At 43.1% G+C, this 13,676-nt stretch overlaps 1 protein-coding gene across 3 annotated transcripts in view; it reads right to left on the bottom strand.

Moving 5' to 3' along the window:
- The window catches only part of KDM5A (lysine demethylase 5A), a 47,978-nt gene extending 37,387 nt beyond the window's left edge, over positions 1-10,591 (bottom strand). For all 3 annotated transcript variants that reach the window (XM_048300279.1, XM_048300278.1, XM_048300277.1), the window contains exons 1-5: positions 10,401-10,591; positions 8,461-8,538; positions 7,302-7,424; positions 4,976-5,146; positions 4,354-4,488 (exon numbers count right to left, since the gene is read on the bottom strand). In XM_048300279.1, the coding sequence (XP_048156236.1) occupies positions 4,354-4,488; positions 4,976-5,146; positions 7,302-7,424; positions 8,461-8,538; positions 10,401-10,565 (672 nt within the window). In that variant the 5' untranslated portion in view covers positions 10,566-10,591. The remainder of the gene's footprint in view (positions 1-4,353; positions 4,489-4,975; positions 5,147-7,301; positions 7,425-8,460; positions 8,539-10,400) is intronic.
- Positions 10,592-13,676: the final 3,085 nt, after the last annotated feature.

A 13,676-nucleotide genomic window follows, 5' to 3' on the forward strand; every position in this document is an offset into this window, starting at 1 on the left:
ATTAAATCCTCACTGTTCAAAAACTTCCTCCTGAAATTCACTGATCTTAAAAGATCTCAGCAAGCCTATCCATTTTGAAGGCAGGCATGTAATTTTAAAGAAGTTATTCTTCAAGTAACTTCCTGATGGTACTTCCTCTGCTATTTTTCAAAGTTACAGCCTGATATCTCAAGCCTGTCCCTTGGGGTGACATGCCTTCAAAGTTTTCAATCAATTATTTTAAAAAACCCTAAAAAACTTCTTTTAAAATAGTGTTCAACATAAATTCCAATACATTTGCAATAAACATAAAAAAAGGATGCTTTTTTTTCTGCCTAAATCAGTTGTTTTTCCTGCTTTCAGAAGACATTTGAAGATATGGTTTCCTACGCATTATTACTCTAAGGAATTTTTGGTGATATTTAGAGTCCGTGTTTCCACTGAGCTGGGTATGCATTATGCTAACAGGCATCTTTCCAACCTAATTACTGCTAATATTCTAATTTTGAATATTTATATAGTGCTATTAAATTATTTTCACTTTAGATGTGACCAGCTTCATAAGCCCACTGTGCAAATTTTTCCTCATCAATTCCTCACTTTTTGGCTAACGAGCCATAAGGAAACACACTCAGAGACTTCCTAGTCCTTCATTTTCCATTTGAAATTCCTTACCAACTCAACCATTCTCTCAGCTAATAGAACCTGACAGAATCAACCCACATATTTCAGCATAGACATCATTTCAACAACGCCTATTAACAATCTCCTACTATTGTGACCTAAGATAGTTTTCTCAATGACATACAGAAAATTATTTTACTATCATATTTACTCAAAGTCAATCATTAACAACAGCAGTAACAAAGTTTTACAGCTTAGTTTAAAAATACATTACCTAAATATATTTTCATAACTCCATTGCCCAGATTTACCTGGATACCTCTAAACCTTAGTGGAGGAAATCCATTCATGTTCAGGTGGAAACAGCTACAGAGTTTTGAAAAAGAACAGTTTGCACATTGAAAGAGGAATGATTTTAAAAATCAGATCCCTGTGTAACCTCATGAACTCTGACAGGATATTGATGCTCAAAGGTGTAAATACCAAGAGCATTCAGAAGCCCCACTGAGCAGATTTTCTGCTGTGTTCTTTAAGGCTGTAAAAAACCCCAAACTCAAAACTGTGAGTGCATGGAAGCCGCAGCACTCGTGCACTCCTTGCCATTTTCTCACTGCTAAGAGCACAAAACTCCAGCTCACTTTTGCATTATACTTTCTCCACATAAGTGAAACGAACTTGATTACACTGTGATTCTATTCTTATCTCCTCTTTGTCCTGAAGGATACAGACTTTGTTTCTTTTACCTTCTCAACTGGAAGTACAACCCAAGGGCTTTTCCATGATTCCATTACACTGGATTCACTCACTATTCTCTTGTCTCACCCCTCATCAACTCTGACACATTTGCATCGACACTCCTCCAGCCCCAATGCGCAAGACTACAATGGTACAACCAACAACGAAAATATTTACATGTTTGGGGCATTTGTCAGCATCTCCCAGAGTTCTTTTGTTTCACTATTTTATTTCACAGTTATTCCCATGGAAGGAAATCTTTCAAGCCAAAAAAACTGAAGCTTGTTTTATTATTCTGCAAGCAACCAAACCAGTAAGAGAAATCTGAAAGCAGATATACTACTTAGAATTGTTTTTAAGAAAATTCCCTGGACATTAAGTTAATATCCTTTGAAAAGACAGCACTTTTTGTTCCAGTACTGCATTTCTTTACCAGAAATCACCATGACATAAGCCCATTAGACAAATCCCTTGTCAGCTAAAATACACCCCAACAGATCCTCTATGAAGATACACTACCCTTTTCTAAGAAAGTATTCTCTTAAATTTAAGCTTTCCTTAAGGATATTCTCTTTTCCTAATCTGAATTAATTTACTTTTTATTGTAATTTTCTTTACAAGCCTTTAGGAATTCAGCTGCCTTTCTCCAGCTTTTATTTGTGAAAGCTTTTTTCAGAGAAAAGAGAGAATAAAGCATTAAGTTTATTTTCTGAACAGAATCTCTCACCATCTAATTATTCTCCTCCTATTCAGAGACAATGTTTTCAACTGACATTTGATTATAGTAGCCAAAGATTCTCAAGCTACTCTTCACAGAGGAGAACACCTATTCCCTATCTGCTTTCATTTTTCACATTCTCCTAAAATCCCAAAATCTGCTTTTTCAAAGTCTGTCACCCCCTTCTGCTGCTGAGGATGTTTCTCTATTTCGGTAATTTCTGATTGATATATTTACACTTTCTTATTCATTACCCATTCTAAGGTAAGTTATCTTCAAGAAGATGCAGAGGATTTTTGGAAACTACTTTCAGCACTTGGAAAAGATCTACAGAGATGCAGAGGTCCGTGGAATTATCCATGCTCACTAACCAGGCATTGGACTACTCGGCACACTACATACAAATCATTCGGACGTTTCTGCTAGAGCAGAATGACATTTATTTAGCAGGTTTTTACAGTACTTGCATATCACCAGCTCTCTAAAGACTGTTTAGACAACCTCTGGTACAATTCCAGGTATGTATTTCAGACAATTAAACAAGAGTCCTGTCTACAATAAAGAAGTGCACTGAAATCTGGAACAATGTCTCCATGTTCTCACATACTTATTTATTTACACTGCTACCGTTTCTGGCTACTAAGGGAAAATCTGTCTCTAAATGCTGCTCCAGGGATGACTGAAGATAGTTATACACAGCTTTCAACACAGCCAAAACCTGCTTCTCCTGTCTGTAAAAGCAGGATGAGTTTTTCCTGTATTCGAGAACTTATTTCAGCCATTTTAATAACTGTAAAGCTTAAAAGATAACTTGGCTACAAGCCTAATAAAAGGCATTTAAATATATATATATATATATTGCAGACGATCTAAATAAAATAATCTCTTATTTCTGAACTGCAGGCCCTTTAAACAAAGTGAAGCAGCTTTACAGTGCCAGGATCACCAAAGAATCATCTTTCCGACATGGAGAAATGACAAGTACCATTACTCTACTGAAATCAGCAGGAAAAAACATCCCACAGGATCTTAGTAACATAGTGACACTTTTACACCACGTGTGAGAAAAAGGACATACTGGCACTTTGCCATAGGAGTCACTCAAATCCAAAGAGGAATTCCACATGACAAATGACTGCCGCAGTTCATGCAGCATTCTCAGGTTTTCTGGATAGCTCACTACCAATACTCTGAGAGATCTGGGAAGATCAACAAGCCTGGGACTGCTTGTGTGATGCACTGCAATATGGCTGTGATAAGTAACATCAAGTCAGCTTTGGCAAGCTGAGAAAACATACTGAAAAAGACAATTCAGTCTAAGTCACCAGAGAAGAAGGTAAAAATTTATAAAGGATACTCAAATATCTCAGTGACAAGAAAGATTGAAAAAAAAAAAGCAGCTGAAGAGCATTTGAAAAAACTTTGTAGTGCTGGAGCTAAGTCTAGAATGGTATGAAGCAAGTAGGAAGTTGGTTGCATATAAATCCAGCCTTCACCCACGCTCTGCTGGTGAGCCAGCAGGGAGCTACCAGACTTCATGTGAAAAGCCTCAGGATGCTGCCTGCAAGGAGTACCTCTGTCAAAAGGGCCTGATTTAAATAGTGCAACAGAGCCATCAGGGCAATACCCTACAATTATTTCTAGTAAGACAGCATTTAAAATGGTGGTGATTCAGTCTGAATCAAGATTTTCTCGGGGGTTCCTTCCAGGATTTAATATCACCTACTAGAATACCAGAAATTCCTATAACACCAGTAATTCAGAAGGAAGGAAACTGCTTTTCAGCAGAAAATCTGTAGAACTCCTACATAGCTCCAGCCATCACTGATGATCTCACACACCTGTTTCACTTCTTCAGAAAACTTGCCTGCCCGGCTGGAGATAGTTAGTCCCACACACAATTCCACAATTAACAATTACCTACATGTGTTTGCATTTATGTAATTAAGAGGCATATTTTAAGAGGTTTTTTAGAAGTTCTAGGACTTTGCACAAGCAGAAGCTTTAACATCAATACACAAACAGCTTTCTATCTGTCTAGTTTTCACAGATATATTCGTTACCAAGGTACTTAGGCCACCTGTCAGAAAACAAAAAGCAGCTTTTAGAAGTTTTGACACAAACAGTGCCTCTGATGTATTAAACCAGGTCTCAGAGTGGCAACCTTCTCTGGGCCTTACTTAAATGAAGACTGCTTCCTGGTGGTTGCTTTTGAGCAGGCTCCCACAGCCAAAGGCTGCTGCACTGGTGGGAGAAGTAAGTGTTCTCTGTCTGTAAGAGCTGATTAACAGGAGTACCTGGGATTTGACACGCCTGGTTCTCTTCAGCATAACATTCATCCTTGAAGCCTGCTTTGGGGAAGCCTGGGCATCTGAGCTGAGGTCCTCAGCCTCCACCTTTTCCTTAAGATCCAAGTTAGGTTTTTGGATGCCCTAGAGAAACAGAGCACAGGACACTGTGTTGGTCACGCAGCGCTAATCATTCCACAGCCTGCGAATCATTCTGTTTGCTAAGAAACAGGACGAGTGAAATCACACAGCACTACACACACCACCTGAAAAAGAGGCAAATTAATTCATGCACCCTTCAAATAAGAAAACTGAATCCCAACTACCAGGTTATCAAGAGAAAAATACACATTTCCAATTAATTTCCAATTTCCATCTTTTGCCTTGTTTTCCTTCCCAACACAGTTGACTTCAGTCCTACAAAGAAATACCAGAAAATAACTCCACAAGGTCATGTTACAACTTCTAGCACCATTCTGTCACAGATAACTACAAGGGTGGTTCTAGCTTTGTTGGCACAGCTGGAGCTTCTAACAGCACTGACCCTATGTCCTAGTTTCACCTGGAGTAACACAGCACTCTGTGTGCCTTTTGGGTCCCCTCCTCATAGCATGAAAGACAAGCGTCTCACCATGAGGCTGACCCCGGACTGGAAGAGCTCGTAGGGATATAAGATCCGTTCATAGTGAGACTTGAGTAATGACCCCGTGCCTTTTCCTGGCAGGTAGCCAAGCCGACTCGCCACTTTAGACCATTTCTTCTCTTTGGTGACTACTTCAAAGCCTCCTTTGCTGGCAACAATCTGAAACGCATAAATAAAAAGTTACGGGTTTTGAGCTGCTCTCACCAGCTTGCATAAAGCAAGAATCATTTAAACCAACCAAATGTTAAAAGGTTCCATGAAAACTGACAGAATCCTGAAATTAGATTTTGTTTCCTGAAAAACTAGTCCTTTAATAACAAAGCACTTACTTATTCTTATTACTTCAGCTATTTAATGTGATTTTTAATTTACTAGCAAATGTAAATCACATACTGTCCTGGACAGGAAGAGTCCAACAGTTAAGATTTATGATGTGCTGGAAAAAATACAAAACCTACCATCAGAACAAACTGAAAAGTTAACTCTCACCAGACTTGTACTCTGCTGTAAAATACAGGTCTGGCCAGAAATAAAACCCATCCTAACAGATCCCAGGCACAAAGGAGTGTTGGAGCTCAGAACTCTCACAAAACCCTGAAGGGAAGAGAGACTACTATAAAAAGAGGAAAAAGTGAATTTACCTTCCAACTCAGTCCAGTTATTACACGTGACTTCAGTTGGTTTGAGACCAGTAATTCACATACAGAACTAGCACTGCTTACATCTGTATGTATACAGAATAAAAAACAAGACCATTTGCCTGCAAGCAATGATCATAACAGCACATGAGTTGCTTCCTCAGAAACATTGGCCACATTTCCACTGCCTCCATTCCTTCTACAGTTTCACTGACAAGCAGTTTAAAACACAAATGCATTATAATTTAATTTCTATTACTGTAAGACTAATCATTTTTACAGCAGTGCAGTTTTGCATTGCATTTCTTTACTAAATTTCAAGCTTAATGTTTCACACACTTTTAGAAACCTCAAGGCAAAACCATTTTGTTAATGGAGTGAAATTTACGGTTTGCTTGGGAGGCTGAGGTAAATTGAGAAGCCTGTGACAGTCAGAAGTAATTTTGTTAATTCTGGTTTCTCCTATAATCACACAGAATTACACTTAAATAAAACAATAATATTATTGGTCATTATTTTTCCTCATATTTACACAAAAGTTCTAGAAAAGTCTTTTAAAATGAAGCCATTCCTGAATTTCAACTTATCTTTAACATTTCCAGGAAAACTTGCTTTCTGAAATTATCTATGCATGAACAACAGCTGAAGAAGCCAGTAATGAACTAAATTAACTCAGAGCTGCAAATCTACAGCCAACTGAAATGCTCCAGTTCATAACAGTGATCCAGATATTTTCCAGTACCTCTCTGACATTCTGCATATCCCAGTAACCCACCACAGACACAAAAAGAAAAAAAAATACTGAAAGACATTTTATCAGCTTTTCTTTGCATTTTATCAGCCCTTCCAGACTTTCTGAAACACTTGACTTTCTTTAAAACTAAAATATACTCAGGTCTTTACATTTGTACTTACCTAAGAGAAATAAATCTTCATGGGGAATGGAAACTGATGCTCTAACCTAGAAGCACTAGAACTACCAGAACTTCGGTCTTTTCCCTGCAAGAAGAAATCTACCTATTTATATTTATTAGCAGCTAAGTTTATAATGGTACGTGTATTCTGCCAGTGCAAAACCAAATTCCAACAGAGATTTGTGCGCAACCTTTGAAAGACGTTTGGTGCGTTCACCAAATGTAACCACAGAAATATTCATTTCTAGCCAGCCTTAAGCCAAGTCTGTTTTGGAAATTAAAGTAAGTATTCCTGATGCTGACATCATAAATTCTCAAAGGTGCACGTTTATGAAAACCTCTGCTAGAAGAGAGGAAGGAGAAACTGCAACAATTCATGACAGACTTGCTGGTCGGAGCTGAACTTCACACAGGCATACAGCTGCCTTCCCCAAGAACACCTCAGTCTTCTGCAGCTCCACCACATGTAAAAAGGGAGAACTAAACATCAAGTGGCCAGCTGACATCAGGACATTCAAGCTATACAAGGTAATAAATACCTGCTGTATGGAATCCAACCAAAGGCAACTAATTTAATTATGCTGTGACATGTTTGGCATAAACATTCAAGTTAAAAATGTTTTTTCACTGTATTTTTTCCCACTTATTTAATCTCTGGATTAATGAGGTTAGCACTGTAACACAAGCCCTCCCTGTTGCTTGGTTTCTTGAGCTTGAATGAAAAATGAAACCCCTGTCTGCCTAAGGCCTACAAATACTTACCTTGCTCAGACCATAGAGATCCAGTATTTTTCTCTCGACCACAGGGATTTTTAAATTGGATCCTTGGAGTTCCCAAAATTTTGCTAACTGATCCAAGAAGTCCAGTTTCACTCTTGTCATTGCCTGAAATCGGTTAAGGTAGACAATCACATATGTTCCAAAACAAATTTCACAAAACCTTAGAGTCCTGAGAGAAGACAAGATCAGTTTTTATAGTGTTGCCATTTTCAACATGCAACTTGGCAAGGGAGATATTTCTTAGTCATGTGAAAAACCCCTAGAAACAAGAAATATTGCTAAAAAGAAAGATCTTTGCAAAAAGAAAATTGTATATGCTTTTCTCTCTGCATTTAAGACCCTATAAATTAAACTCCTACCAAATAATTTCTTGGTCTGAAACCAAAATGCATATTTATGAAATAATCAGCATTCCAGGGAAAAACACAAGAACAATTATTAAAATATTCATTGGTGGGGAGGAGGGGAATAACAAACAGTTTTTATATATGCCTTAACCACACAAAGGGCCTCCTCCCTGGAGTATTTCTGGAGTACTCAAATCACTTTCCATAAGGAGACCCATTTACAAGCCAAATGACATTTTGGTATGTGAACAAAGCAAGGCTTTGAGAAATGTTGTAAAGAAAAGGAAAAACCAGGACAGAGTGGAGCTCATACTGCTTTCAATAAAGCTCACATAGGTTTTTAAATCATAAAATTAACCATCTATAATAAGCCTATAAAAAATCATTTTAAGCCTTAAAAGGCATTATCACGACAGTATGAGGTAACCAGAGGCATCAGAACAGCAGTAAGTATTTTAAGAGGAAAAAAAATCATTGCCTGTGGAGCTCTGAAAGCTAGACACTGGCTGCTCTTACTACACACATGATACTTGGAATTCATTTTAGACATTTCCAGTCGAATGTGAAAAACTCCTGTGGTTATTTTGGGTAATAAAATAAAAACCAGATTTTCCTCAAAGACAGGGAGAGTTATTTTAAATGAACTCTGCCACTGCCAAGTATAAACACTGATGTGGTGTATGGGTTTCTAAAGTATCCCCCATCCAGAAACCTGCCAAGATGCGAATCTCAAGCAGGGAGACATCTTGCTTTCAGTGCAAACACAAAATTGTATCAACAGTGGAAACACTCACCTCCAGTTCATTCAGGCGCTGAATTCGTGGAGTGAAACGAAAACTTTGTACTTCACATGCAAATGGAGGCTGCCAGTCCTAAACAGAGACAGAAAGACATTTTATTGCTTCCAGAAACTTCTCTGAAAAATGCACAAAACCAAAGACCCTAACAATGCCTGAGTAAACAAGCTTCCAATCCTAAATTAGTTTCTCAGAACAACTGGTGATATCATTTTCCAATTTTAAGACATTTTTGTGCTTATACAACAATGTTCCTCCCACAATATTTGAGTTTGAAGAAAGATCCTCACAGATTTAGACATGTCAAAGAAAATAAGGTTCAAAGCATCTCAGCATGCATTACCGCATGCTAAGTTTAAATATGAGATACACTCTGTAGCTGGTCAGTTATTTATTTACTTTAAAAAAAAAATCCATATATCTTGCACACTGAAAAATCCTCACTGTCAGTAGCAACAAAGACTAAATCAGGCACATTATAACACATCTAACGTTTTCCTGCTTGTCTACAGTCATTTCAATACAGACAAGACCAGCAGTTGGGAGCCCAATTCTCCTAACAAAAATGGAGCCTTAATTAATGACTTTCTCAGCACCATCAGGGGTCAGTTCAACCACAAGTGCTTCCCAGCCCTGTCTCTCAAAACTGTGTTATGATGTCAAGTAATTCAGCTTTTTAGCACTTTTTACCAAAGCTTCAGTTACAGTAGATTGTCTACCTGGCAGTGACTGCAACAGAGGAAGGACACGCCATTCCAGGTGGACAAGCCACGCCAAGTATTTATTATTTGCTCTGCTGCAGCATATAAAGGCCTCAAGCACAACCTTAAAATACCTACAACTTCTAGTAACAGAAAAGAGCAATAAATCAGTCAGGTTACTATGAAGCATCTGATTTCGCAATTACTGCAGGTTGCAAATCAACCCAACGCGTGCATCCTGTGAAACCCTGCAATGCAAAGCAGCTCAGCAGTCCCGGAAAACACAAACGCACCCGACGGCGAGGAAGGTCCCAGTTATCCTCAATGAACTGCATCTGGATCAGTTTCTTGTGGCCTCTCAATCTGAGCTATTCTGGGTATTTTAGAAAGGGCAGCCCCTCGGAGGTCAAGTTTTCACTGTGTCATTAAACCAACTGAACACATTCCGGGAATCGAAACAGGCCAGGAGAGAAGGAACCATGAAATCCAATCAGCAACTCGGATATTCACGTAGTTCTCAGTTACACGCTTTCTCAGGTTTTCACCTCTCTCACTGTTTTCAAGTCTCTTATTAACAGCTGCATTTAAAGTTTATTTGTACTTTAATAACTTAGCGATGTAAGTGCCTTTTGCCAAACTGCCGGATGTCCTCTCTGTGATGACCTGCTTTGCCAGGTCACTGGGCAAGTGACCCTAAGTAACGACCAAGTCATTGGAGACATTAAGCTGCTGCCGCCTGACGAGCTGTGCACAAACCTAATTCCCGTACACGAACAGGTTGGCCATCCTTCTCTTAACAGTCTAAAAATTATGTTTATAAACAACGACCCATTATCAACAAATACCCTTCCTCCTCCCTCTTCCCCGCCCGGAGCAAACGCCCGGTTTCACCTACAAAGCCTTCCCATTTTTCACAAGACTGCTGGTGTTTCGGAAGTAAAAATAGCCTGAAGTCCCGGACACCGCCATGCACCATTCACTTCTCAGCTGCTCCAAAGCAGCCTCCACAAAGCCCCACTCGGAGATCAAAGACTCTACAGGTTCCTCGGCGTCCCTGGCACGGACACCGCGGCCTATGGAAGGCGACACACGAAACCCCGAGCGAGTGTGGAGCGCGGGGGAAGGGCCTGCCCAGCTCCCCACGTCCCCCGTTCGGCCACCGAGGGCCGAGCCGCGCTCAGACCGCCCGGCGCACCCCACGGACCCCCCGGGCGCAGCCCCGAAGGCGGGCGGTACCTTGGGGGGCCGGATCTTGCAGATGCCGGTTTTCTCGGCCAGGCCGCGGATGCGGCCGATGAAGCCGAGCGGGTCGCTGAACTCCTCCCAGCTGGGCTCGAACACGGGGCACTCGGGTGGCGGCACGAACTCGGCCGCGTAGCGCGACCCGCCGCCCCCCGCCATGGCCGCAGGGGGAGGGGGGCGCCGCCGCCGCCGGGAGCGCAGGGCGGAGAGGGGCGGCCGGGAGGCTCAGGGGCTGGGCCGGGGGCCGAGGCGCATCCCCCGGCGGCGCTGCCGGGCGGCGCGGCGGGACCTGCTGCCGAGTGCCGCTGTCGCTGTCCCAGCCGGGGCCGCTCCCCCCGCCCGAGCCCCGCTCCTCGCGTCCCGGCCCGCCGGAAGTGACGCGTCTTAGTAATCCCTCCCCGGAAGTGTGGAACGTTGCCTTCCGATCCAAAAAGTAGTTCCTCCGCCACGCTTCTCCTGGCGTGGCGGCTTCCGCGCCGCCGCTCCCGGGGACGCCCCCGCGACAGATTCCAGCGCAAACCCGCTCCGCCCGCCGCCCCTTGGGGCACTGCGCACGGCAGGAAGGGCCGGAGGCCGGGGAGGGCGGGGCCGCCGCCACTTCCGCCGCGGAGGAATGTGCGACGAAATCCAAGGCATTCACTTCCGGTTCTGCGAGGCCGCGTCGCCCATTGTCTGTGCCGGACGTCAGGAGCGCCGCCGGAGGCCACGCCCCCTCCGCCAGAGGCCACGCCACGCCCGCCCGTGCCCTCAGGAGCCGCTGGGCAGTAGCGACGGAAAGTGTCAGAATGTGCAAAAGACCCGCAGGGATCATCGAGTCCGACTGCTGGCCCTGCACAGGACCATCCCCAGGAGCCACACCATGTGCCTGGAGCGTTGTCCAAACGCTTCCCGAGCTCCGTCAGGCTGGTGCTGTGCCCAGTGCCCTGGGGAGCCTGGTCCAGTGCCCAGCCACCCTCTGGGGGAAAAACCTTCTCTGAGACCCAACCTAAACCTCCCCTGGCACAGCTTCGGGCCATTCCCTCGGGTCCTGTCATTGCTCACCAGAGAGACCTGTATCTTTTGCCTATCCATTGCAACACAGTCTTCCAAAGTAAATTGCATATTTCATTTTTTCTTTTAACAAGAACTGTGCCTTCAGTGTTTTATCAAACGCCACGTTTCACTTTATTCTTACCGATTCAAACCTTGGTGCCGATGTTCTATTTCAGCCTCAGAAAAAGTTAATTTCCTCCTCCCGTTACCAGAAGGCTTTACAAGATCTGCTGCACACGGATCAAAACATTTATCTGCATCACTTTCCTGCCAGGTTAAAGAGGTGTCACCCACATTTTACATGTGGGAAACACATCTCCAATACAAATGGCTAATTTTGACAGAAGCTATAGGTAAGAGCAAACTGATCACATAAGCATGGAGCAAATTGAGGTTATTGTGTTGTTGCTAAGTGTTCTTCCACCCCAGTAGGGGGTTGCTGACATGGATGCTTGATACTTTTATGTGAGACTATATAATCATGTGGAATACAGATGTTTCCTTACTAGCATCTGGGAATTATATATTTCTACCACCTCCTTCCACTTTTTTTGTTTTTCTGTTATTATTTGGTTGTGTCTCTCTTCTGATGAGATGTTCCAGATTACCTTTGAGGAAATACATGTGTATTGTATTCCCAAGAACAGGATCACCATGTACCCAGTTTCTAAGATAAGGAATGAGTGAGCCAGGAATACCAGAAGGAAAAATCTCTCTGCTTGAAAGGTTTGTTTTGAGAACCAGTCTTTGCTGGTTTCCCTGTAGGCTCTTCAAGGTTGTTTCGGTTTTATGTTAAGATGTTTAGGCTAGTGGAGGTCTCTGGAAGGCAATGCTGGGAATGTTACAGGTTTTCCTAACAGTAAAACCTAAATAACCCAGATATTTAGATAACTGAGGGGGCATTTTTTTTCATCTTATCAGTTCTGCAAGAGATCCTTTTTGAAAGAGAATTTTAAGCTTTTCTCTATTACCTGCTCTGGATTTGGGGCTATTGGCCTTTAAAACAACTGTCCACGTGTGCCCCATGGCAGTGTTTATTCTTCTTGGTTATCTGGAGGTATTTATCGTTTCCCTAAGAGAAAACTTCAGCCCCTCGTATAATGTATTCAGCTCCTTTATGAGCAGTGGGGAGAGCACCCAGTCTAACCACAGGGAATCGTAAATGTCCTGAGCTGGAAGGGACCGACCCACAAGGGTCATTAAGGCCAGTCCCTAACAGCAGCCTCTCTTCTGGACTTTGCCAAGAGAAATTAGCGAGCCTGCTCTTTTCTCTATTTCATAGGAAAATTGATTGCAGAAGAATCACAGAATGTTCTGGGTTGGAAGGGACCCACAAGGATCAGAGTCCGACTGCTGGCCCTGCACAGGACCATCCCCAGGAGCCACACCATGTGCCTGGAGCGTTGTCCAAACGCTTCCCGAGCTCCGTCAGGCTGGTGCTGTGCCCAGTGCCCTGGGGAGCCTGGTCCAGTGCCCAGCCACCCTCTGGGGGAAAAACCTTCTCTGAGACCCAACCTAAACCTCCCCTGGCACAGCTTCGGGCCATTCCCTCGGGTCCTGTCACCAAAAAGAGATCAGTGCCTGCCCCTCCTCTTCCCCTCACAAGGAAGCTCCAAATTGTGATGAGGAAGAACCTCATAGTTTTGTAAGTGAGCCTTTTTTTTTGTCGCATAGAAAGTCCATTTCTTTAAACAAAATGTTAAGGAAAAAAGAACCCTGGCTTATTACTGAGCAAATTGTTCTCTTTTCCAGCACACTTAATAAATTAGGAAATCGTTTGGTTGCATAAATGGCAACACTACTACTAGGTACTACTGGGAATACACGAGGGGGATGAAGAGGTTAAAGGCATTGGGATGACCTAAAGAACACAGTCAATTCAGCCAGAATTTGAGCCAGTAACTTCTTGTGGCTGCTTTCTAATGCCAGGTCATTTTCAAAGAAAAACGGGCGTTTTGCGTGGCGTTTTTTGCTGCTGTGGATAAAGGTTGCATTTATTTTCCCGCAGCCCCACCGCGGCCATCGCCAGCACGGGCTCAGCAAGCGCAGGCCCCGCGGCCCGCCCCTCACAGCCCCCGTGCCCCGGCCATGGCCGCGCACGCGCCGTGACCCCTCCGCACCCCGGGACTACAACTCCCAGACGCGCCAGCGCGGACCCGCTGCCGCCCGTGTTGCGAGCGCTGATTGGCGCAAGCACTCGGCCCCGCATGAAAGCCTGTCTGTGATTGGAGGAGGCGG

Source organism: Corvus hawaiiensis, chromosome 4 (assembly GCF_020740725.1).
Source record: "Corvus hawaiiensis isolate bCorHaw1 chromosome 4, bCorHaw1.pri.cur, whole genome shotgun sequence".
Taxonomy (NCBI): domain Eukaryota; kingdom Metazoa; phylum Chordata; class Aves; order Passeriformes; family Corvidae; genus Corvus; species Corvus hawaiiensis.